A 26,374-nucleotide genomic window follows, 5' to 3' on the forward strand; every position below is an offset into this window, starting at 1 on the left:
GAAGTTCAATGGTCGTTATAATTTATCTTGATTAGTAGACAGGCTTCATAAACGAGAATATGCGAAACATCGATCCGCTCTGTAAGCGCGCTGGGTGGGGCCCTCGGCACAAGCCAGATGCCGCCAGCCAGCAGAGGGTGGCTCGCCAGCATGGGGTGTTCAGTCTGTTCTTGGGGAGCACTCGCAAACCCCGAATCAGCTGCACCCTGCAGTGCGGTTCTGTGCATCTCTGATGCGGCCGCAGGTGCCAGTGAGGCGGTAGGAAGCCTCCCGGTGTGGAGTTGCCGCTGCATCTCTGTCTCAGCTTCTCTTTAGGGAGGTCAAGTGTATTCAGGAAATGGTACACGATACAGTATCATCTGAGTGTGAAGGCGTGACATACTCCCTTCATTCCCTTAACAGAATGTACCCGATGATGTTCTTGCTCTTTCTAAAGAATCTTTCCTATCAACACCTGGCCAGACTGTGCCCACGGGGCCACAGACTTCCCCAGCAGGACCGTGTCATCCGGGGCCGCGTGTCTCTTGTGACACAGACTCACTGTGTGTCCTCAGAAGGCAGAGAAACACATGGGGACAGGTCAGCTGAGGCCCGGGCGGTCATTTCAGCCATTGGCAGAAGACAGCCGGGCAAAGCAGTTGGTGGCAAAGCTGGAGTGACCCCGTTTGCCGCCACAGTCAGAAGAGAAGCTGAGGGACCCCGTCCATCGGCTTCCCTGAATCTCAGCTTTTCCTTTCCTTAGTTCCCAAGGACAAACACCCAAGGGCCAACCTCTCGGTCAGCTCCTGCGGTCATTTCCTGATGCGGTGGGTGGTCTAGTCATAAAGGCCCTAAGCCAGAGCCAGCTTTCTGCACGTACCTGGCATTTCTTACGGATGAATTCACGCGTTGGCAAACACAAAGTGAGCTATATTTAGAAACAAAACCAATTATCGTGTTCCAGGGTAGTATTTTGCATGCGGATATCATTACTGCTTTCCAGAGTTCCACTTTTAACACGTAAGCATAAATAAAATAATTAAAAACATTTATATTGATACAGAATTAGTACTACCCACATATAATGCACATTCTTATTTTTCCCTCAAAAATTTGGGCAAAAAAGTGCACATTAAACACAGCAAAATACGGTACGTGAGATATTCAACACTTTATTATAAACTAGGCTTGTGTTAGATGATTTTGCCCAACTGTGGGCTAATCTAAATGTTTGGAGCACATTTAAAGGAGGCCAGGCTTCACCGTGGTGCACAATTGATTGGGTATGTTAAGTGCACTTTTGACAGAGGGTATTTTCAATTTTCAGTGGTTTTATTGGGATATAATCCCATCGTAAGTGAAGGAGCCTCTCTATGTGAATTGCATGGAGCAGAGTCATGTTTTCAAAACAAGCATTTTAGCAGAACTGATTGCCTGCAAGCCCTCTCTCTGAGGAACTGGGGATCTCATTCGAATGAAGTAGGATAACCCAGAAATGCTGACTCGCTAGGGCCAAATTCGATACATTTGGTCTCTCAGAAAGTGATCAGTGGGCCGGTTGGGTGGTTTTCTTGCAGGAGACAGGTCTTGAATAAATGCTGTAAGTAACGTCACAGGAGTTCAGGTAAATGCATGGGGGTGTGGAGGGGGGATGGAGGGAGAGGGCTCAGGGATGGGAAGGTGTCAGGTGAGGCTCTGTGAAAACAAGGTACAGGGGTCCCTCCCGGGGGGGGGGGGGTCCTGTGGAGGAATTCCGCCCTGGCCCAGAGCTCAGCCCAGTCCCGGGCACACAACCTGAGGTCTGCCAACCCTTGCAGAAAACCCTTCCCATTCCCAAAGAGAGGGGCGTTCTTAAAGTGCATGGAAACGACATACTGCAATAATAGTGAGCTGGAATGAAGGATGGGGTGCATGGGCAACACCAAAAGCACCTCCATGGGAGGTTTCCCGGGTCCTGGGATGTATGTTTCCATTACTCGAACTGTGAAGACTTCATGTCTTCACACACCAGAGGGAAGTCGCACCAGAAGGCAGGCTCCAGAAGAGTCTGTGTCAATTGCCTGTCATCAGCTACATTGTGTCTCCTGAGTTCAAGGATTCAGCAACACGCCAGTTACTTGCCACCCCAGTGAGGCAGGTGCCAGGCAGGGCTGCCTCTTTGTGGGGTAGCAAACTGGGAGCAGGCGTGGGGACAGCTGAGCTCCAGTGTAATTCGCTGTGACTCAGGACACAGAACAACCATGCCCAGGATGGCTCAAGGAGGCCCCAGGTTGGACAGGCGACCCTTCACCCTTCCAACAGCACAACTCTCCCCATCTCATCGTGGGTGCTGGAGGGAAATCAGACAGGCTCTCCCATTCACAAGGGGCGTCCCTGCTGGGCGGGGTTACCAGCAGCCCCAGCCACCTCCAGACAGAGCATGGGCCTTCTAGGCTGGTAGGAGAGGGGCACAGAGACAGACCGAGGGCCAGCGTGAGCCACAGACATCAGGCTGCCGCTCCAGTGAAGTGACACCAAAATGTTGTCGCAGACATTGGAGCTGAAAGCTACGTCTACATACCCTGGAGGGAAAACACCCAAGGAGAGAGGACAGTCTTATTCACAGAGGGTAGGAAGTGTTCTGTGGTCAGGGGTCCCCGTCACCCACGGTCCCCACAGAGACTGAATAACGAGAGGCTTTGGGGAACGTCTGTAACCAAATCCTGTAGGTTCTATGGGACGATCTGGGGCTATTTCCCTGGTTTGTCATGAACCTGTCTCAGAATTCCCTGTAGGTCCGGTATCTTGACTGTAGACTCCTCTCCCTGGGCAGACGGTTAACTTGCTGACTGACGACAAGCACCCTGAGGTCCTGACCTGCGAATCCCCAGCTGCAGTGCGGTGTCTGCCCACACCCTCTATGTTCCGATAACACACGCTCTGTTTGGACGGGGCTGTCTCCTGCTGTTGGCTTTTAACTAAACGCCTCGTTCATCCAAGTAGAAAACGTGCTCCACTGTGCCCACTGCCTCGCACTACGGAGAACACCCCTCTCGTCACTTGTCATGGCCCTTTGGGACAGCCATGGATTTACACTCAGACACCACGTTAGCATCACTGAAAAGGGCATTGGCCCAGAGGGAAGCGTCTCGTTCACTGCCGGACAGGGCCCCTGAGAAGGCAGCTCCGTGAGCAGGGCACGGTTCCATCCATTTCTCCCAAACATGCATCGCTCAGCACGCAGCCAGGCTTCCCTTCCTTATTTGGATTTTGAGTTTAGAAATGTTGGCATCTCCAGAATGTTGTGAGCACTCATTTCAAAAACCCCATTGTTGCTAAGTAGTGGGCGGGGGCGTTAGGAGGGTTACTGGGGGGAAACAGAAGAGCCGCAGATGGATGAGCGGTGATAACAGTGACCGTCCCTCTGCCTGCTGTCAAGAGCGGAAGGATGAGCCGCCCATTGTCCCTATGGTGTCCTTATGTTGCATCCACCCCAGACTCATCACAAGCCTGCCCTCACCCACACCCATCCGGTCCCCGGGTCCTTGGACGTGGCTGTGCTGGGAGCTCCCAGAAATTCTGCTTTGCCCAGTGATGCTTTGCAAACAAGATGCCCAGTGGTGTCCACTCGCTGTTGAAGGGGTGCACCATTCCACTCAGTTCCCATGAGGTCCCTTTACCACGCCTCCCACAAAGAATGTGAGGGACATCCAACCTCACGTCCCTGGGATCTGGAAGACTTCTGTCGATCTGGGGACACAAGACGAATGTGTTGCTGCTTGTCTCTCACACTCCTTTGTCCTCAGGATCTTCTGATCTGGGTGGGTTTGAGTCCAAGTGATTTGGAGATCCCAGGACTGGAGGGTCTGCCCTCTCTCTTCGGCTCAGCCTCTCTGCCTCTGGCGGTGTGCTGTCCAACAGAAGGGTGAAGGAGGCAGGTCAGAGAAGGGGGAGCTCCAGGAGTACAGGGAGAAGCTTTGGATGGAGGGGCAGGGCCAGAGGACACGCCCCTCCAAAGATAACATCATTCCACACCTTGTGACCCAGACAGCTGTGCCAGCAAGCCATCCATTCCGTACAACAAAACACGTGTCTCTCTCCCCATTGTGACGGCCATTAGCTTTAAAATTGCGTGGGGGCCATGACCCCTATTTAGGGCGGTGCACTTTTTTTGCTGGACCACACACAGTCTCATTGGTGGAAATGGTGTGCATGTGGACGCACCGTGTACGGCTGCAGAAAGAAAAGGGGCAGATGACACCGTCCCCACTCTGTAGGGTTTTTTATTATGTTCGCTTTTGTTAATAAGCAGCAGGTTTTAAACTACAATGTTAGAGTAAAATATACACTTTTGTTTCTTTGTATAAGAGATTGAGCGGGAAATGGTTTCATCCTTAGAATGACTATTTTTTCCTGAAGCGCAGACCATTCCAGTCAGATGGGCACGAGTAGAAAGATGTCGTCACAGCAGCACCAACAGTTAGGAGGAAACTCGCCCTTTATATGCAATGATTCTAAGGGTCTCACCATAAATGCCCGTCCCTGCCTTTACTGCTCTTCCCAGAAGCCCGGGAAGCCAGATAACAAGATGTTTTGTTAAGAGTTGGCTGTGCCACATGGGAATAAGGAACATGCAGCAGGAGGCAGGGGAGTTGGTTCTTTCCCTGATTTAGGGAAGGTCTCAGGGTCCTCCACAGAAAATGCACAGGTTGGCATTACTCTGCAAAGACCTTTTCAACTATAGAATCCAGTCTGCAAGGACCTTATCAACTGTAGAGTCAGGTCTGCAAGGACCTTATCAACTGTAGAGTCGGGTCTGCAAGGACCTTTTCAACTGTAGAGTCGGGTCTACAAGGACCTTTTTCAACTGTAGAGTCGGGTCTGCAAGGACCTTTTCAGCTGTGGAATTCTACAGTCCTGTCTTCCCAGTCCCTTTCTCTGTCCACAGCTCCTCATTGTAAAATAGAAACATAAGTTCTAACCAGCATTTTGATGGCATTGCTTGATTTCTCTAGCCTAACACTATTCTTAGCTCATAAGCAATACCAACAAAATTAGCAAACACGGTGGCCAGTTTCCCCGCAACAGGACGCATAGGAGCCGCTTCAAACTAGAACTGGCCTATGGACAAGTCAGCTGCCTCAGAGAGTTTAGGTCCAGTCATCACCCCTTGTCCATCAGCATGGTGCTGACAACCCTGACCTGCTGACAGAGGAAGTCCTTCCCCTCTTGGCACATCGCCCTGGCTGGTGTGGCTCAGTGGATTGAGTGCTGACCTACAAACCAAAGGGTCGCCAGCTCAATTCCCAGTCAGAGCACATGCCTGGGTTGGGGGCATGTGAGAGGCAACCAATGGATGTTTCTCTCACATGTTGATGTTTCCCTCCCTCTCTTTCTCCCTCCCTTCTCCAAAAGTAAATAAATAAAATCTTTAAAAGAGAGAGAGAGAGAAGTGTTAACATTCTAAATTCCAGCCTCTGCTGAACTGGATTCTTTCATACCCATCAGAAGATTTAATTCTTCAGGAAGTTAAATCCAGACCTGCAAAGTAAGGTTTTTTTCAGGTCCTCCAACACCAGTTACCAAAATCTGCAAATCTGTCTCAGTTTTTAACTTTTCTTCTTTTAAAAGCATTTCACCGCCTCCATGTACATTGGCTTCCAAACCCAGCTCTGGGAGATCATGAGTATAATTTTAAACTGAGTGAGTTCTGAAGTCACTGCTTTTCTTATACCTCATTGCAAAATGTCAGAAATAATTTTTTAAATTAAAATAGAAGCTTTGAAAATATATATACAACCCTTCATCTCCACCCATCTTGCCTTGCTTTGGACAATCACAGAACTGTGGGCCACAGTTCTAGCAAACGTGGTCACCCCAGCCTTGGGGTCAAGGACCGAGGTAGATGCCAAACACGTTTTGCCGACGTGACTTCAGACGCCCTGGCTGTCCCCAGACACACCTGCCCCTGGTGCACTTTCAAGTCCGAGGCCGGCAGCCGGGTCTCCAGTTGCAGACCTCTTAAAGGACAGACCCTACGAGTGAATTTCCCGATTTTTTTTTGGAGTTGTCACAGCTGTAACGGAATCAATGACTCCTTCCTAGTAAATGTAAAAATTTCTAAAAACAGTGAAGCCAGTAAGGGGGCCCGCGGCTTCATTGTGATTTGGCCTGAGCGTGGCCCTGCTCCCCACCCCGCCCCCACCTGTCCCACAGCCCCCCCCCCCCCCCCCGCCCTCCTCTCCCTCTCCCCTCCCAGCTCTGAGTTCACAGTGCAGTTTGGAAACTCCCGAGAAGCTAGACCCTTCTCTTCACCTGTGACTCTTGTGTTTGAGATTTGCAAGGCTTTCCCCGTGTCTGGGAGGCCACGGCCGGGGCTGGGAACGGAGGTCGATTGGCGGTTGAATGGGCGCATAGGAGGAGCGCTGCCAGGCTGAGCTGTGGCGGGGACGGTGAGGGCGGCGGCGGTTTTGCCAAAGCGGCGAAACGCTTTTATTGGTGGTGTTCCTATGTCATTTCAAACTACGCGTGTCATCTTAGAAATGTATGTGAAAACCCAGCGAGCGGGTGGTTATGGGTCCCGTTTTAGAAGCCAGTCACCTGTGACACAGCATCGCTGACTAGTTTTCCCCAGGGCCACCCAGACGAATGTGGCGAATTCTGAATTCAGGGTTGGGTGTCCCGAGGGGAATATCCTCTGTGGCTCTCAGTAGCCAAATGTCCCTTAGAGCCATGGTGGGCACAGCGTCTCAGAAGACGGCCTGGATACACACAGCAGTATTTCGAGCAGGTGCCAGCTTGTGGCCTGGAGGAAAAGAGGCCATGTGAATGGGGTGGGGGGACCTTTCTCACTGTGGAGCTGACGATCTCTGTGTTTAGATCGCTGTCTCATTAGCCTGACTTTTGAGTCCAAGATAAACTCTTAGAAAGGGGTATCGATGCATCCACTGAACGCAGGGAAGGCAGGGACGGAAATGGAACCTTCATTGTTGGAGGTGCCCTCGCAGCCTGTTTAAAGGACTTGCTTGTGGACAAGCGCATTCCAGGTCCTGGACGTTGGTCTGAATCTTAGACCCGCTGTCCTCAGGCGGATTGAGCTCTCAGCAGAGAACCCCATGCCAGGAACGGCTGAGCAGACCAGCCTTTGCAAATGCAGCCCTGAAAGCCCCGAGTAGGTCATGTCTCTTCCTCTGGAGATAATAAGCGTCCTGGCCGCTGGTTTGAATAACAGCATTTATCTCTTATTCAAAGCTCAGAACGTTTTGTAACTCCTGATAAATGTTAAGAACAGTCAGCAGGATATTTTGAAAGAGAGTTACATTTAGCACAGATAGGAGTAAAATAATTGTTTACCCCCACCAAACCTCGCTCAAATGGGCCAACAGCGGGAGCAATCACTCTGTAATCCGCCACAGTGTAACAGAGCTGTCGTTGCTGTGAATGACACAGTTACCACTCTTCTGTGTGCTCTGGGTCCCTGCCGCAGGTGCAGATATAAATTGTAACTGTTTCCTTGGAGCTTTGCAAGGACTTGAGCTAAGGACTCAAGATACGCCACTTGCCCTGGCTGGGTTGCTCGGTGGGTTGGAGCATCGCCCGTGCACCAAAAGATTGCCGGTTTGATTCCTGATCAGGGCACCTACGCAGGGTGCAAGTTCGATACTCAGTTGGGGTGCGTACAGGAGGCAACTGATCGATGTTTGTCTCTCACATCGATGTTTCTCTTCCTCTCTCTCTCTCTCTCTCTCTTTCTGGACATACCCATATCTTCGGGTGACAATTAAAAACATAAAAAAAGATGTGTACTTTCCAGGAAACTCCTCGGAAGTCCATTCACCCCCGGGGCTGAAATCCAGGTCGGCTGCTGGTGCTCAGCTCGTGTATTGTAGCTGTTCAATGAATGATGGCCTGGATTATGCCTATTAATAATTAATTAGTCACACATTCCATTTGCATTTGCGTTTAATGAGTATGGTAGTGGGGAGGTTCCTTTCCACTCCGCAAACGACATGCTTGCAGGCTAACGATGATCCCGAGGAAAAGCGCTCTGCGGACGCTTTTCTAGCCCCTCGCGCCCCCCTGTGCGATGACACCGATTGTCCTAAATACTCCGCGGTGTTAACACACGGGGTCCTCCCAGCCCCTCCACGAGGTGAGGACAGTTATTGTACGTTTTCACCGACGGGGAAACTGAGGCAGGTTAAGGAGCTTGACTAATGGTATGTGGCATGGAGGTTGCTTGCTATTGAGTGCAATGCCTATTTGAGAGAATTCACACACAGTGCTTTATTTATGGAAGTTAGGCATCAGAACGCATGCCGTTCTCCCAGCCTGCCACTGGGAAACAAAACCAGCCAATCAAAAGCACGAACGTGTGTCCGGGTAGGTAAGTGTAGCGCGGTCTGCAAGGGGTTAGAATGTATCTTCAATGCTCGACTTGGAACAGGAGGTTCAATGAACGGGGACGGGGAGGCTCTGGAGCCACACCCACACTTCCCTGGACCTTCCGCTCAGGCCAGGATCAGAACACACAGGACTTCCCCTCTGGTCTCAGGGGCGACCCCTGGACGTACCTATTGGCCCAGTCCCGACCGGGAGCCGGGGTGATGGGCAAAGCAAGCCCTCACTGGTGGGGCCCAGGCTCCTTCTGAAGACCCCAGGGGACCTCATATCCCAACCTGCTCCCCTTCTGCACCCTGCACTCCCACCTGCGTTGCCTCGACCGCGCCTCTGAGAGGCCGAGGGAGCACACGTGCCGTGAAGCATGACCTCTGCCACCAGATGCGAGTGACTTCCACTTTATCTGCCTCCGTTTCCCCACCCGCACAGTGAGGACAGCGATTGTCTACTTCACAGGGTTATTTTAAGAGTAGTTTGGTTCATTCGTAGGGACTATAAGGAGGCCTGGAACGTGGCGCCGGCCGGTAAGGGTCAGCATCGGCATCGTCACGGACAACGGGGACTCAGTGAGCTCCTGTCGGGACAAAGCAGTATTCTGGGCTCCACGGGGTCTCCTGCACTAGGCTTGGCTTCTTTCTTCAAGGAATTTCCCATCCACTCGAGGCAAACAAACGACAGAAGAAACGCAGACAGCCATTATTGCAGCGCTCACACCACTAGGGCTACTGTGGGAACAACAAAGACAAAGAGAGCCCCGGGGAAGCAGAGCTGCATGGAGAAGCTGAGTGTCTTCAGGACCCCGGCGTCTTGCCTGAGGGCCACTCGGATGGTCCAGTGAGATGCAGGCTGAGCCCCGTGCAGCCCGAGTGTCTGAGAGTGTGACAGGCAGATGCCAGCCACAGCCCACACGGACTGAACTGGACATTACGCTCTCCGGCACGCCTGTCCCTGGCTTGTTAGTCTGACCCCACGAGGACAAGGGAGCCAGTGCTCTGGACCCAGACCATTTCGTTCCTCTTTGCAGACACGCGGCGTGAAAACAGCTGCGTGAGAATAGGAGAACACTGTGCCGTGCTGCAGAGAGCTTCTGTGCATCCGAGTGTTTTCCAGACTTGGCCTCGTTGGATCTTTACGGCCATTCGTGTTAGACCAGGAAGGCAAGATTCATTTCTCCGTGTGACCACTGGGGAAGCCGAGTCCCAAGAAGATGCCTGATTGCAGCCGTCAGAGACTGGGGGAGTGAGTCCAGGAACCTGAGCCAGCTCGGGTCCAGGGGACCACGAGGTGCCCATCGTGGGTGGGACTTCACTGACTTAGAGACCAGCGGGGGTCATTGTAACCGGATTCCGCCAGGACTAAGAGACCATTTGTGCAATGTAAGTGGAGCACAGCCATGCAAACATCAACTGACTGACTGTATTTCTGAAATTAAAACCAGCTAAAGTACCCCCAAAATATTAAAAACAGGAGCCCACATACTCTAATGCCAATGTGCCTTGCGGCATTATTCACGACAGCAAGAAGGCGCAGACAACCCGAGTGTCCATCGAGTGATGAATGGAATTAAAAAATGTGCGGTATACACACCATGGAGTATCACTTAGCCATAAAAATGGAATGGCCTCGGATACATTCTACAGCATGGACAAACTTTGAAAAAGTTATACTACATGAAATAAGCCAGGCAGAAAGGACAGATGTTGTATGATTCCACTCATACAAAACATCTAGAACGGGCTCACTCATAGAGGAAGAAAGGAGAGGCAACCAGGAGCTACAGGGGAGAGAGCAGGGTCTTATTTAAGCTCAGGGGTTACAGTGTTTCTCTTCTGAACTTACAGTGGCGCTGGCAGCAACATAGTGACTGTGCTGACTCACCGCCTGGAGTCACACTCTCAAAACCGATACAGTGGCAGACTTTACGATTCATAAAATTTATGGGACCACAGTTTACAAACACAGCTACAGTAACTCTCTGTGAGGAAATGATTTGAAAAAGGGAGGTGAGGGCGACATAAGGAATATTGTAAATTACGAGAAGGGTGATAGGTTCTTGTATTTCCCGCGAGAAGCAGCAGCGCTCTCGCAGTGCAGCGCTATCTCAGTTTAGTTTGGTCATCGCCGCTGCGCATTTATGAACTGCGTGCAGAGCCCTGATGTGTTCTGAATACCGAGAAGACAGATTCAGTAAAAAGACGACCGAGTAACTTTCTGCAGGTGATCCGGCGCGCTTTTCATTCTGACAAATGAACCGGTAGTGAGGAAGATGAGGGCCCTGCTTTTGTAAACTTGTTTATCCTTCCTTTCTCCAGAACCATCTGTCACCTGCTTTTCCCATCACACTGCAATATACCTCTAGGAAAACACACCTAATTCCTCCCTATTGTTTTTAAAATGTATGCGCTCTCGTTCCACGTGCTGGGTAGTTCGCAGTGTGTGTGCTGTGTGTTGGAGAAGAATCAACAGGATTTTTTGAAACTGTGGAACCAGAGAGACGCTCACGTAGTGCAGGACGGCCAGGAATTTCCCTGAGGCAGAACGGTTTGGTCTAGTCCTGCGGAGAGAGGAAGCAAGCCCAGGTCCTGGTCCCCGATCAGCCTCGGGCGACATCATCACCTGCGTGTGTGCACCTCCATGCAGCCATGAGTACTCGGTTTCTGATATTTAACCCCAGCTGCATGTCGAGGGTGGCACTGAGCCCCGGGTGCACGAGGCCACGCAGGGTACCCTGCCTTGGGCCCTGCGGAGCATCCAGACCACACAGCACCGCAGGGCGCTTGCTTAGGGGAGGGCAGGAGGTCGTTTGTCCATCCGATCGCCTCACCTGCCGAGTTCCCACGCAAAGCACTCTCCTCTGCAGACGAGGGAATTGTTGAGAACCCCTGAGCATCACGGCAAGGTGCCCCAGGTGGCTCCGAGTCCGTGGCCAGTTGACCTTCCAGCCCAGACTTCACCATGGCCTTCAGGACAGAACCAGGGAGCAGCTCTTCTCTCCTGACACTTTCTGGCCCCCCAAGGCCATTACCCTGTGGTCCCCAGAGTCCCCAGCTCCGCTTCTGCGATTTCTGACTTAGGGAAAGTAAAACTCACACAGTGGGTGTCTTCGGGGAACACTGGTCTCCCACCAGCGACATGCCTGTTGCAGGGCCAGAGGAGGGAAGGCGTGAACAGGAGGAGAGGTGTGTGTTTGGGGACTGCACAGTCTCCCCGGCGGGTCAGGTGGTGAAACTGTTTACGATGACGGAGAACAAAAAACCCGGCTTTGCTGACAGCCACGTGCGTTTGCTTTCTGAGCAGATGACCTGGCCTGCGTGGAGACAGAGGGCCGAGGCGGGATTTCATGCCTTAGGTCTGCAGAACGTCTGCTCGCAGCCAAACGTCTCCCAAGTTCACAGCTCGGTCGTCCGGTTTAGGGACGTGTCCCGTTGTTTTGCAGGTGGATGCGTCTCAGGGGAGCCAGCCCTCTGCCGTTGTCATCTCTCACCCAAGAATAATTCTGTCCTGAGGGGAAGAACAAGGGGAGAAGGAGGCGAGCGGTGGACGGGCACTGGAGGGGCGGGGATTGGGGAGGGACAGGGCACGCCGCCTGCTTCCCGCAGGGCCCATCTGCTTGGTGGCCGTGACTGCCTCCCGGCCACACTTGTGAGACCTGGACTCCCCAAAGGGCCGGCAGAAGGGGCTCTTGTCACTTCCCACCTCCTAATTAAACAGCAGGTCTGGCAGGGCAGGAAGGCAGGGCCAGGCGTCTGGGGGAGGAGGCAGCTGCCCCACCCTCCGTGGGAAGGCAGTGCGGAGATGTGCCTGCCATTTACGTCCCCAGGTGACCGGGCTGTGACGGCAGTGACAGGGCTTTTCAAGGGGGTGTGAGGTGGAGAGAGAGTTGTCCCTTGTCCTCAGTGCAGCCCAGCAGCTGTGCCAGTGACTTCTGCTCCCTGACCCTCCTGCCCAAGATGGGGGAGAGGACTGGGGGGGGGACAGGGTGCAAGGCAGGGCCAGGTGAAGGGACTCAGAACTGGACATGGGACACATCAATGCCACAATGTCCCCCTGGCAGGTGCAGCCAGTGATGGACGTCACTCCCGCTCGTGAGGACGACATGTGTGCGTGGCCCAGAATCCACCAGGTGCATGGGCCACCTCGGTTCTCCGTGCAGGGAAGGCACCATGGCCAGAGGACCCCTGTAGCCCATGGTCATTGTCTGTGGACCTGACTTAGAGGCTCGCTCATGTGCTGCGTTGAGAAATCAACATCAAGCCAATAGGTCTAATACGACAGATTGGATACTGTCCTTCCTGATTTAATCAGCTGTGATGTTATGGGGCTGCCCTTCATGGTCATTCAGAGGAACTTGGACCACGTTCTCTTGAGCTCAGCCTGGTGGGGCATGCTGGAAACCGAGACTCACGGGGACTCGTGTGAAAGAGGAGTGCGTTTCCTTCTCCTGTACTTGACCTTGGGGGTGAACAGCCCAGGCTTGCTATGGCAACTCACCACAGGACCCTCTGGTGTTGGGGTTCCTTCTGTGGCCCCCATGGATAGTCTCAGTCTCATGGTTCATGGCTGAAGCATTCCAGGTGGAAAGATGGGGAAAGGAGGGAGGAGGAGGGGAGGAAATTGAAAATATCCACTGACCGACCCTGCTCCTAGTCACTCCCACGTACAGCCTGTCATAGCCCTTTTTAGGTGGCAGCTCGGCTGGGCCAAGCTTTTGGTCCAACTAGATGTTGTAGGAGGTTTCATATGTATCCCGGTCTGTGTGGAATTAACATTTAAATCAGTGGACTTTGAGTAAAGCAGATTACCCTCCGCTGTGTGGGTGGGCCTCATCTCATCAGTTGATGGCCGTAGGAACAAAAGGATAGACCTCGACCTAGGAAGGGGAAATTCTGGGAATGCTGCCTCCAGACCGCCTTTGGACTTGACCTGCAGCCTCCACTGTTCCCTGGGTGTCCAGCCTTCTCTCCTACCCTGCAAATACTTGCAAACTCCCATAATCCAGTGTGCCACTTCTTTAATATAAATCTCTCTCTCTCTCTCTCTCTCTCTCTCTCTCTCTCTCTCTCTCTCGGGTTTTCTTTCTCCATAGACTCTTGCTGCCCATATTCCTTTTAATTTTTTAGGGAATTGTACGTTGAAAGTAGCTTTTCTTGCAGATGGTTAGTGGTAAAAAACTCAAAGTCTCCCTGGCCCTACTCTAGAGACATTTTGACCTCAGAGCAACAAGGTAGCCAGCGTGTCTGTGTCCTGCGGGCAGTTCTGCTGTCTGCAGCTGCTCAGTAGAGACTTCCTGGGGGAGTGACTGTCCGAGGGAAGCTGATTGGCTCCTCAGGGCCAGGGGCGTGGGGACAGGGGAGAGAGAGGCCTCCAGCTGTAGGGGGACCCAGGCCGGCCTGTTGGCAAACCAACCTCACCCGCTGAGCCTGCACCCACCACCCTCGTCACATGCCTGGGGTGGGGAGAGAGACGCTGGGCTAAGCCCCCAGGCCCACCAGAGGTTGTCTCTCTCCAGGAGCACCTGCCGTGCCTCAGCCCGGTCAGGGGAGCCCGCAGGTCTCAGAGGCTTGCAGTGAAACCGCGCAGTGGGACCCATGACAAGAGGAGGTGGGTAATGTGGCGAGACGAGCCACTGGCCATCTCCCCGTGGGCAGGCTGGCCTGCCCTGTGCCCTCCAGTCTCCCGCTGCCCGTGCCCCAGCCAGCCTGGGCCAGACCAGCCACCAGCGCCTCCTGCCTCAGGGCTGTGGCTGCTCTGAACGTGCTCAGTGGCAGAGCAAAGTCCAGCCCTGGCAGCCGCCTCTCTCCCTGCGCCTTGGCAAAAGGAGCGCTCACCTGGGAAAGGCTGAGACTCCGGGAAGCACCTGAGCCCCTCTAAAAGGGAACCTTCCTAGACACCGAGGAAGGCACTCACCCAGAGCAAGGCTTTTGTGAGCCCCCTCTCGCCGCCTGTTGCTGAGCAGAAACAGGGTCCTCCTTTGGAGAGGTAAGGAATCGGGCTTGCGCACAAGGACTCGGCAGGTGTTTGAGGAGACGCAGGGAGAGTGCGTGTGTGCGCATAACAAAGGGTTGGATCAGTAGAACTGGACCCAAACTTCTTGGTCATTTCAAGTTCAATTTCCTCCTAAGTCAAACGGAGCTGATAGTCAGAGTTATAGCTGCATTACGTCCTTCCCCAAATGTACATGTTCAAGTCCTAACCCCAGTACCTTAGAACGTGACTGTTTTGGGATGGAGGGCCCTTTAAAGAGGTGATTAATAATAGACACTTCTCCCAAGAAGACACACAGATGGCCAACAGACATGTGAAAAGATGCTCAACATCACTAATTAACAGGGAAATGCAAATTAACACTGCGCTGAGCTATCACCCACACACCTGTCAGCGTGGCCGTCCTCAGTAAATCAACAGACAACAAGTGCTGGCGAGGATGTGGAGAAAGGGGACCCTGGTGCACTGTTGGTGGGATTGCAGACTGGGGCAGCCACTGTGCAAAGCAGTGTGGCGGTTCCTCAAAAAATTATAAATAGAACCACCAGCGATCCCGCTTCTGGGAATATATCCAAAGAAAACAAAGACACTCATTTGAAAAGATACCCACACTCCCATGTTCATTGCGGCGTTGCTTACGGTCTCCAAGTAACCTTGGAAACACCCCAGGTGCCCCTGGGCGGATGAGGAGCGTGTGTACGTACAATGGAATATTACTCGGCCATGAAAAGATGCAGTGATGGCATTTGTGACAACATGCATAGCCCTAGAAGGTACTATGCTAAGGGAAGTAAGTCATTGACATGCAGAATCTGAAAAAAAAAATCCAAAACAAGTAAACAAACAAACAAACCCCAGAAACAGACCCATGGATACAGTAGAGAGTGAGCTGATGGCTGCCAAGGGGAGAGAGTAGGGCGGTGGGTAAAGGTAGATTAACTTCAATAAATAAGGAGAGTTTGCCAAAAAAAGGAAAAAGAAAAGGTCCAAGTTGATTTGAACAGATTGTTTACTAAGTAATATGTGTAGTATCTGGAAATTGTGCCCTTTCTTTTTTTTTAAAGTGATTCACTACAGGTAAAAATAAAAAATAAATAGAATCAAGAGGTGATTAAGGTAAAATGAGGCCACATGACAGGCCCTAATCCAATCTGACTGGTATCCTTATAGAAGGAGGAGATAAGGACACAGGCCACTAGAGGGACGGCCACCTGAGGACACAGGGAGAGGATGGACGTGGTGAGAGGGCTCGGAAGGAACCAGCACCTTGATCTTGGACTTGGAGCCCCTGGAATTGTGAGAAAGTAACTTTCTGTTGGAGAAGTCACCACGTCTGTGCTACTTTGTTGCAGCAGCCTCAGCAAATTAATGCAATATGTATCTAAGGGATTTCTCAGGATTAATTAAGGCACTACGTACAAAATGCTCGCGTGTTCCTGGCACAGGGACCAGTTAACTAAGCTCAGTCTGCTCCTCCCCAGGCATTTCGAGGCAGCGGGGTGGCCCCGGCGCAGGTACTCCCGAGGCTCTGGTTCTACTTTGGCTACTTACTGGCTGGGTCACTAGGGGTGTCCTATTCTCTAAGTAGCAACTTCCTTCTGCCTAACTGGGGAGACAGCAGAGCCTGCATCACAGGGTGGCTGGGGATTGGACAGCCGTTGTCACGGCATCATGATAGGGACGGGAAAGCATCGCCAGTCCCCTTCCCTAAGCACGTCTGTTATCAGTTAAGTCCCCACAGAGGAAGGTGCCGGCAGGGGCGCAGGGACCCTTTTTGCTGCACTCCTGTCCTTGCCCACCTCCCCCTGAATCTTCCTCTGAGCCACATTCGCGCGGTCTCCAATTATTGAGACCCACACTATTGCTCTATGCTGTTCTCTAGAAATATGTCCATACTTTTTTTCTTTGTCTGCACAGCCATGGGGGGCACCACGTCCTGTATTTGCAGCTGTCACTTTCTCCTCTGCCTGATGAGTTTTAGACGACAGTGCTGATAACACTCGGGAGAGTTTGGTTCCAGGCGTACCCACGAGGCGGGTCTCTCTGTATCCATGGTGATAGTCACAGGCCTTTCACTTGAATGGTAAACTTGAGCATGGCGTGTGTCCTCTGGAGGGATCCTGATGCGCTGGGTGAAAGGCAGCTTTCCCCCTCTTCCCAGCCAGACCTACCCAGGTGTACAATGCAGTAATTTTTTTAAAGATTTTATTTATTTATTTTTAGAGAGGGGAAGGGAGGGAGAAAGAGAGGGAGAGAAACATCAATGTGTGGTTGTCTCTCATGCACTCCCTAATTAAGTCCCTGAGTTGCGGCCCACAACTCAGGCATGTGCCCTGACTGGGAATTGAACCGGCAACCCTTTGGTTCACAGGCCGGCGCTCAATCACTGAGCCACACCAGCCAGGGCAATGCAGTATCGTTAACGAGGGGTGCAGCGGTGTAGAGCGCATGTCTAGAATCACGTAATGGAAATCTGCACGATGGGAATCTGACACCATGAAGCATCACACCCCTGGCCTCCTCCCCCCACCCCAGCCCCTGGCAGCAGCCACTCCACTCTCTGGTCCAGGGCTCTGATTACTTTAGATCCCTCACAGCAGTAGAATATATCCTCTTGTGACTGGCGTACCGCACCCTGGGTCTCGTCCTCCACGTGCACCGTGTCACTGAGCTTCCCAGGAAGTCCTGCCCTTTCTCTTTTAAGAGCTGTCAAAGTCAAGTGTGCAGATGAGTTGGCCATGGGGGGCCTGGTGCCAGAAAGCCCCAGGGAAGGGTCTGAGGGGCACCTCCTGCCTGTCCCTGGACCAGGCTGCCTCACGCGTTCCCACCCGTGGCTCCTGAAGAGCAGAGGTGATGGAGGAGGATGGGGGGGCTTTGGGGGGGCTAGTCAGGCAAGCCGCCAAGGGGACCGATGATCTGATGCCGGCAGGAGACTCCTTTGAAGTACCAAGCAGCATCTTGCAGACGTGTGCAGACTGCGCATCATCCCCATGTTCATTTTAGATGTAAAGTCACGTTGAACGTCTTCACTGAGAAGCAAAACAGAAGTGCCTGAAAGAAGGGACTCCATATTGTTCCCCAGCACGCGTACACACCTGGGCACCCCGGGGTGCTTACTGCCCCCTCAGCTGGGACCCAGGGCCCCTGCCCCTCTCCCTGCCCTCGGGTAGCATCAGCCCTGGGTGGAGGCCGGCCGTGGTCTTGGTGGGTCAGCAGTGGACCCTTTGGGGATGTCACCAGACGGTGGTTTGAGGTCTGACCCGCCCCAGAGGTTATGATGGAAAAGGAAAGTGGAGGAGGGGCCAGTTCTGAGACACCCAGGAATGAGCCTGAACTGCTGGCGTAGAGTTGGCAGAGGGTCGGTGACCTCGGCTGTCACCCAGGTCCTCCGGGGGCCACTGTGGCGCAGGTGAGTGAGGGGACAGAGGTTGCTCGCCCAGACCTCCTGTCCGAGTCTTTGTGGCTGGAGCCTGCAGGGCGGGGTTGCTTGGGGACCTTGGTGGCCCCACTTGTCACTGGCTGCGGACGGAGCCCTCGCCCCGAGCGCCTGCGTGCCTAGCACAGGCCCTTCTGCCCACATTGCAGACCACCTATGTTCCACACACTGAGAGCAGAGCCACGAGGGAGGGGTCCACAGGGGTCCGTGGCACTGGGGTGCCCGGCCCAGAAACTCCCCCATCCTGCAGGGAGTCTGGGCAGAGGCGGCAGGACACCAAGCTCAGCCCCGCTGTGTGGAGGACTTCGCACCGGGCGCTCCTTGTTTGTACTCTTGGCTGCACGATGCATCTCCCAGCCTTGCCAAGGAAAGCTCAGACCAGATGTCCTTGAGGCTGTGGCGGGGTGGGGTGACAGGCAGCTCTGCTTCTCTCTGAACTCACCTGTCAACCCCTGAGGACACGGTGCCCTGCGTCCTGCCAGTGTGTGTTTTGTAAAATGACTGGGGGCAGTGGGCTTCGGGAGGAGCTGAGGAAGAGAGTCTTCCTTAATCCACTCTGTCTCGTCCCTGCGAGGAGCTGCCCGGAGTCTTACACGGGAGCCAGGTGAGAAGCAGAGGTGCCTACGGAAGGACTTCCTCACTGAGGCCCTTTGCTGGCGCGGCGTGCAGGGTGGCTTCGCTCTCCCAGGCCACCACGCGCCCCACCTGGAGCCCTTCTGCTGGAGGTAGTGGGCAAGGCTGGGAGGAGATGCGGAAGCGTTAACGGGGGTACAGAGGGGCCGCGCAAGAGCCCTGGCCCGAGGGAGTCCACGTTTCTGGAAGACCAGCAGCTCCCGCCTGCAAACTATCGCGAGCAGAGCTGCACCGAGAACCCTCGGTCTTTCTCCTCCCTCGACCACCTGGGTCCTCCACCTGGTCCTGCGGGTCAGCACAGGGCAGCCGGGACCCGACCGGGAAAGGAGGGCCGCCACCTCCAGTGTCGGCCCCGCTCGCCCGGAGCCCCAGCCTCGGCCGCAGCGGGGAGCCTCCGTCTTCCCGTCAGGCCACCGCAGGCCCTGTCCTGTTAACCCTGGAGGTCCCGGATGACTTTCAAAGACACACGGGAGAGTCTTCGAGTTTCAAGATGACACCTAAGTTTTTGGAAATTTAAGGGAAAACAAAGGCCAAGATTTCCGCTACTGGCTTCCGGCACGACCCACGCCGCACGCAAAAAAAGACGCTATTCTTTGGTGCGCACAGACCTCCTGCCTTCTCGAAGGCCCGGGCACCCGGCTGAAGGAAGCGCAAAGCACCTCCCTCCTGTGGCCCCTCAGTGCCCCCGCCCAGGTGCGCCCCGCGGGCCTGCTCAGCTGCTGCGGCTACTGAGGGACGCAGGTCCGGCCACCTGGGCCCGGGCGGAGAGGGCGGGGACGCGTTCCAGGGGCTGTGCCCCGGCAGAGCCGCCTACGTCCCTGGTCCGCGTCCTGCCGTCGCCCCAGGCGCAACCTCCCCAGCCCCCTGACACCCCCTCTTCAGCTTCTTGTCACACGGCGCGCCCTCTCCTTCTTACCGTCCCTCCCTCCCTCGTGGCCTTGTCCCCAGCGCCCCCTCCTCCCCCGTGTCCCCTCCCCGACGCACCCTCTCCAGCCTCCTTTCCCAGGGCGCGCCCCCTGCTCCAGTGCCCCCCCACCCCGCCCCCCGGCGCCCCCTCCCCAGCCCGCCGAGCCGCAGCCGAGCATGCGCCGTGCGCTGGGAGGCGGGCGGGCGCGGCGCGCACACTCGGGTCCCCTTCCTGCACCGCGCCGCCAGTTGCCGGTTGCTAAGCAGTTATCGTTGTTTCTGTGGCGATTGCAGAGGCTGTTGCTAATTGGAGAAACCCCACTAAAGCCGCAGCATCTCCCCTCTTCGGATCCGCTCGCTGATCTTGGCATCGCGAGGGGAAACTGAGCTGGTCTGCCCACCGTCCCTGCCCTCCCCCCCCAGAGCCGTGCGGTTTGGGAAGTATGCACTGAACCCCAGTCCTCCCCGCCGATTGCGCTCTGGTGACTCCCGACTCACCGTCTGGACGCACCTGCCCCTGAGCCGGTGAGCGCCGGCAACCATGACCACCGCCAAGGAGCCCAGCGCCTCCGCGAAGCCCGCGCAGCAGCAGGAGCAGGTAACGCCGCCGGGACCGTGCCTGTGTGCGTGTGTGCGCGCGCGGTGTGCCCGCGACACAGCGGAGAGCGGGGTTTCTCGGGGGTCTTGTGTCTGTGGTGACGGCAGCCACCTGAGCCACAGAAGGGGCAGGTGAGAGAAAGCGCCTAGCGAGCGCTGCGGGGTCTGCCTTTCCCTCGCGCCGCGCCCCCCCCCCGCCCCCCTGTGTTTTTAAAAAGCTCCCCTGGTCTATCTGTCAGGCGGCACGGGGAGCGTCTGCTGAGGTCAACTTGGCGTGAAGGGACTTGGGACAAAGGCCTGTCTGGGCAGAGCTGCCCAATGGAGCATGTGTCCGTTGTGAAGGTTTCCAACTACTTATAATTTTTTCTTGGGGGTGGTGGTGGTTAGAGGAGGTGCGCTGCCCCCCAAAGTTCAGCGCATTCCCATCCTCCAGTAGGACTTTGCTTTGGTTCTAATGTAAGTCAGAGGAAGGCATGTTGAAAGGACTTTTCCTTGGGTAACCGGGTCCCCTTCCTCCTTTTTCCTGAAGGGATGAGCCCCCCGCGGCTGCTCACTCCGAGTATTTAGGGAGTGCAGGGTCTCCCTGCTGGAAAAGCTGAAGGATGTGGCCTCTGGGCCACGTGGGACCCCCCCCCCCCCCCCCCCCCCCCCCCCCCCCCCCGCTCGCAGGGAGCAGGTCTTACAGGGCTGGGCAGGAAGGGCAGGACTGCCCTGCGCCCCCAGGTGGCAGCAGGCAGCGCCCCCCCATCTGCAGGATCTTGGGGAGTCGCGGGGCCGGCGGGCGGGTTGTGAGCTTGTGTGGATGCAATTCCTTCTTGGAAGACCTGGACGCTGCTTACCTTTCAGCATGGCCCCATGTCCTCCCACAGGCGGCTGAGGTGGTCCTGGCCCCAACCCCGGGGAGATCCCAGCGCTGCTGGCGAATCAACAGCACTGTCTCCTGTCCCCTCTTCATTTCAGGGCTGTGCTCGCTGGGACTGGGGCCCGGAAAGGAGAGCCCTCCGGGGCCCAGGAAAGCACCTTGCCTTGGAGGGGGGGTAGGGGGGCGCTGTGTGACAATCTTACCACCAACTATTCTGAGACCGTCCGTTCGAAGGCAACTCAGGATCTGTGTTTTGTGCGAGCTGCGGTTTTTTTGGTCATTTCCTCAAAGCCCATTTTTGATGTAAAAAAAATAAGACCACCTTATTACCACTGTCCGCTATCAGCTGAGGAACGCAAATACAGTTTGATTTGCCCTGGGTGGAAGGGGTGGGACACAGGGACATCTGAGGGCGCTGACGGTCAGGGCAGAGCCCGAGCGAGGGTTTGTGTTCTGCGTGGCAGGGAGACCAGCAGCTCCTGGTAGGCACACCCCGCCTCGTCCTCTGCCGGCCCCCCCACCGAGGCTTTATTCAGTAAAGAAGCATGTGCACCCTCAGCCGCACCTTGGCCTCCTTCGCTGGCTACGCCCTGAACGCGCCCTGGGTGTGCAGGCTGCGCCAAAGGGAGCATTTTTGACCTTGGGTGCCAACCCAGGGGCCTGTCTGTGCTACCTAAAAGGGGCTCCACGGCTGCTGTCTCGTTCGGCTCTCTGATCCCCCCCAGGCCTGGAGAGTGGGGGTCATCTGGGCGTGGGTTTGGGAGGATGTGTAAGCTCCTGTTTGACGTCATAACTTTGGGCCATTGGATGTGTCCCCCACCGCCCCCACAGGCACCTACTCCAATCCTGGAAGAAGACGTCAGCAGTGCCAGCCAGCATGGCTGTGGCCCCGGGAGCTGCTGGGAAGGCCTTGTCCCTGACCCCAAGAGAGGCACGGAGCCCCCTGCCCTGTGACATGAAACAAACTTGGGGGGCGGTCAACAGCCGAACTAGGGCAGGAGAAGCCAGACGGGGTGGGGTGCAGAGACCCCCCTGCTCAAACAAATGCACCCACAGACGGCCACGGTTAAACCCCCAAGGAACCGCTCAGAACCAACCCTATGAAACAACACTCAGCTCACCGGGCGTCCCTTCCTCTCCCGCGGGTGGCTCTTAGAAGGCGTTCTCCCTGTTTATTCTGTGTACTCAGAAGGCGGGGCTCTGACCACCACGGTCTCGAATTCTTCACTTCAGTTTGCCCCTGAGGCTCTGGAGGTAGCCCCTTGCCCAGGCTGGTCTGGGTTTACGGGGAGACCAGGGTGCAGGGAAATGGTCCCATGTCTTTTAGGGGAGAGGAAGAGAGATGCCGGTTTGTGGTTTGGCTTGGGTTTTAAGGGGATTGTTTAATTGGACTAACTTCCTAGCTTTCTCTCAATACCTTTCCTCCCTTCCTCCCTTCCTTCCTTCCTTCCCCCCTTCCTTCCTTCCTTCCTTCCTTCCTTCCTTCCCATCTTTCTTTCTCCTCACCCAAGAATATGTTCATTAATAAGAGAGAGAGAGGGAGGGACAGACATCAGTTGCCTCCTATACTCGCCCTGACTGGGGATGGAACTGGCAGCCTTTCGGTTTATGGGACGAGGCTCCAACCCAGCCACCCGGCCAGGGCCAGGCCTGATTGCATCATAGAAACTCCGTGGTTGGGGCATCCCGAGTCTCACACTCGAGGCATTAGTCTGAGGGTTTGGGTTTGATGGAGCCTGATTCTGATGCCCAGTGTTCTTGAACAGTGTGTGGTCCTTGCACTCGACTGCCGTCGAGTGGCTGGCAGGCTGGCAGAGGGAAGTGCCGCACCTTATCGGCCTTGGCAGTCGGAAGCCAAGGGCGTGGTGGCAGCTGAGCATGTTGCATGTTGATGAAAAAATCCAGGAAAAAGTATAAAACCAAATGGCTTTACCTGTTAATTTTACCAGATTGCTGGGTTTTTCTCTCCCGATTTTCTTGCTAAAACATGTACTAAAAATAGGTGAATATGTTGGAAGGGTTTTTTTTTGGGGGGGGGGGTTGTTCGTTTGTCTTTGATGCTGTGTGGATACATTGGAATAAACCACAGGGAGAACAGACTTCTAGGAGACTATTACTGCTCTTTCGCTTTGCAGATGCTAAAATGGACTTTTAAATGATGTGTTAACAGCCCAGAAATGTTTGGAAACAATCTCTCTTCTAAGCTGAATGAATCAGCTGACAGGGTGCTCGGGGAAACCTGAGTGGGCATCGGCCCTCCTGTGCAGAGTGGAGCCCAGTTGGTGAGGGGGGAAAGCAGAGGCGAATCTGATTTAAATTTAGAGCGTCCTCAGCAACAGCCTGCATCCCCTCGCAGAGGACCAAAGGAAGGGACTTCTCCCCTTCAAGTCAACAGAAGTACAAATTCGCTTTAAAACCTGCTGTCCTCGTTTTGAGGGACTCACTGCTGGGAAGCAGTGATCAGAAACGCTGGGGAGAGTATCAGTTCTCCGGCTCCCAGTGAGCCCTGAGGCAGTCTTGCTCAGCACTGAGCAGGGGTCTGCTTTTGGCGGCAGTTGCTGTGTGTGTGTGGGTGTGGACACACCCACAGTCGGGGCCTCGTACACCCCGGAATCACAGAGCCATAAGAGGCCTCACCCGTGCACCTGTGACCTGCTCCGCCCTGGTAGGCACAAGAATCTCACAAATAAGGGCGAAGGCACCTTTCCTTAAAAGATCTTCAAGGAGCCTCTTTACACATAGGAGCTACTGTGTTTTATTGGCCAACTTGTATCCTTTTCTCTGTGTTACTAAGTTCACTTACCTCCGTAACTTCTTTAGACCTGAAAACCAGCTGATACTTGGTGTGTAACAATTATGTTTGTTGCTTCTCAGTTTTCTTCGAGCTGCGCACACCCTGACACACAGCCCTGCTGTGTGTGTGCTCCTACAAAAGCTTGGGCCCTAGGCCCCCGTGTTGACGGACAGGGGACATTATTTGGCTGAACCATTGTAATAGCAATGCCGTCACCAAAGAGCTTTCTGAAGCGAGGGCAATGTCATAATCAGCGCGTTCAATAAGGCACATATTGAAATGCATGGAGTTGGGGCTTCCGAGTGTGGACAGACCTTCCCTTGGGCCCAGAGGCGCCCTCCCAGAGCAGGACTTCTGCCAGTCCCTGTCCAGTGCTCTGTGCATTTGGCAGTGACATTGGACACTGAAGCAGAGGACCTGGCTTGGACTGTGTTAACAGTTACATTTTGTATCCAACTGTGTTAAAGGAAAACGCAGAAAGGTCTCTGCAATGAAGATGAACGTGGTGTTGAATAAACTCAGAAAGTGGAAGGCCCTGGCCGGTGTGGCTCAGTTGGTTAGAGCATTGTCCCATAGACAGAAAGGTTGCAGGTTCGATCCCCAGTCAGGGCACATACAGGAGGCAACTATCAATGTTTCTCACATCGATGTCTCTCTTTCTCCCTCCCTCCCTCCTTTCCCCACCCCTTTCTCCTCTCTCTAAAAGCTATGAAAAATGTCCTCGGATGAGGATAAAAATGTTTCCTTCCTTTAAAGTGGAAGGAACCCTCAGGGAACAAGACTCAACGTTACGTCTTTTTTTGTGCGTCTTGCACAGGTGAGGCAGACCTTTTGGGGTTCAGAGAGTGGCCGTGGAGCCGGGGGGCACACTAGGACTGGTCAGCCTCTCTCCTGCCCGTGGTCTAGGCTATCTCAGGCGGCGCCCACGAAAAGGGAACTTGAAGGAACCGGGTGAAGAAAAGGGACGGCAGATTGTAAAGATTGCGCAGAAATGCGCCCGGTGCTCATGAGCTTCAGAGAGGGGACACAGATGCTCTGTGGCTGCAGAATGGGGTGATGTGAGCCGGCTTTGAGGGGGGAACTCAGATCGTGGGTGCCCTAGAGAAAGCACGTGCAGAACCAGATAGAAATCCGTGCCAGGAACTCCAGGTGGGTCCTGGGGCGGAGGGGAAGATTGGGTGGGGGCAGCAGGGTGAAGCCTTTGAGGAGAGGACAGAGGGTGGCCAGTGTGATGCTCTTCTTAGAGGCTGGTACTTAGTGTCACAACCAGAGCCAACAGCCTGGTGACGAAGCAAGCACCTACCTAGAAGCCATAATCTGCTGTGTTCTGGTGCCTATAGGTGGCCCCCCGTCTTCTGAGAGGAGGTCATATGAAATGTTAAAAGAAAGCAATAGGCAGGTACTACTTACTACACTAAGTGAGAACCTAGTCAATCCCAAGGGGGCTGTATGCGGAGCCCAAATCCAGCAGCAATGGGAGGCAGCTGGCTTTCATTTCTGAAAAATGCTCTCTCTGCATCAGACCCTTCCTGGGCTATGCTGACATGCCTTTGAACTCCTTTCTAATACTGGAGTCACCATGGGAAACTTAGCCAAGACCTTCAGATGCTCCAGAGAAACCTCGGGGACTTGCAGGGGCCGGAGAGGGCTTTCCATTAACCTTCACCGAAACATCTCCAGCTCCAGCGTGCCTGTGGAGAATGTCGAGATGCTAATCACTTATAGTAATGAGCGGGCGCCATGCTTCCGCCCCGCTGGGATTTGTCGCTTCATTATCATCTATGGAAATGAGCCACACCTGTGTGTGACGTTAAGGGGTTTGCTTTTGTAGCCGACATTGTGCACCCTCTCTCCACGGTAAAAAGAGGGCAGAAGGAGCCCATGGGTGAAGACTTCTAAAAATGAAGGAAAATAACATAATTTGAGAAAGAAATGGTTCTGCAGAAGCTTTTAGAGATCAAGGGTTGTTTGAAGTCCGGGGTTTGAAAAGATCAGGCAAGGGAAGGTTGTGTGTTCTTGGATCTGACGTGTCGTTCTGTTGTGTGCAAAGCCCAAGTGAGCTACAGTGTTTCTCTCTCAAGGGTTAGGTTTGGTTACCTTGTAGCCTGAAAGCAGGAGAGAGGGTTAACCATGTTAATCTGGGTGGAATTTAAGGCCAACTCCTCTTTGTTGTAATTCTGCGGGAAGCTAGCTGGCATTCTCAAGTCCATTACAGGCAACTTGTGTTCTTTGAAGTAAGGAAATAAATAAGTGAGGGGGAGGGGCGGTAGCGAGAGTTTGAGAAAAATTGCTCTGGTAATGTGATCAAATCAGAAAGTTCAGAGCAGGTCTTCCTCCTCCTCCTCCTCCTCCTCCTCCTTCTCCTCCTCCACCTCTGGGGTACTTTTCCGGACTCTGCTGCCCTGTCCCACGTAGGCCTTCTTCTGTCACCTCTACCTAGCACCTGTGACATGCCATTATTTGCTCGTAGTTGACTCGACAGAGACAAATCCAATCTCCAAAAAGGCCAGTGCGATGCATTAGTCTCCTTGACACATTTTGTAGCAATCATCGCAATTAACTGTGGGTAAGGAAACGCCATAGAGTTTCTACTGATTGGCATTTTACGTACAAAGTTACAGCAGAGTGGATGGAAGGAAAAATAGGGGGGTTTAGTCATAATCATTAACCAACATATGGGGCGAGGTCCCAACGAGGATCACCTGAGTCCCCTGATGTCACGGGTGGGCTGTGTGTGCCTGCTAATCCCACGTTTAGGTCAGCGCTGCTCTTGTGTCAGGCAAGTCGGCCTCTCTGGGCTCCC

General features: G+C 54.1%; 1 protein-coding gene across 4 annotated transcripts in view; it reads left to right on the top strand.

Moving 5' to 3' along the window:
• The window catches only part of DPP6 (dipeptidyl peptidase like 6), a 508,565-nt gene that overhangs the window by 205,655 nt on the left and 276,536 nt on the right, over positions 1 to 26,374 (top strand). Inside the window, exon 1 of one of the 4 annotated variants that reach the window (XM_045198755.3) lies at positions 19,536 to 19,916. The exons of the other annotated variants lie outside the window; for them this stretch is intronic. Coding sequence (XP_045054690.2) covers positions 19,860 to 19,916 — 57 coding nt within the window. The 5' untranslated portion in view covers positions 19,536 to 19,859. Of the gene's footprint in view, positions 1 to 19,535; positions 19,917 to 26,374 lie in introns of those variants that run through there. 4 annotated transcript variants of the gene reach the window in all.

This window comes from Desmodus rotundus, chromosome 6 (assembly GCF_022682495.2).
Source record: "Desmodus rotundus isolate HL8 chromosome 6, HLdesRot8A.1, whole genome shotgun sequence".
Classification (NCBI taxonomy): Eukaryota; Metazoa; Chordata; class Mammalia; order Chiroptera; family Phyllostomidae; genus Desmodus; species Desmodus rotundus.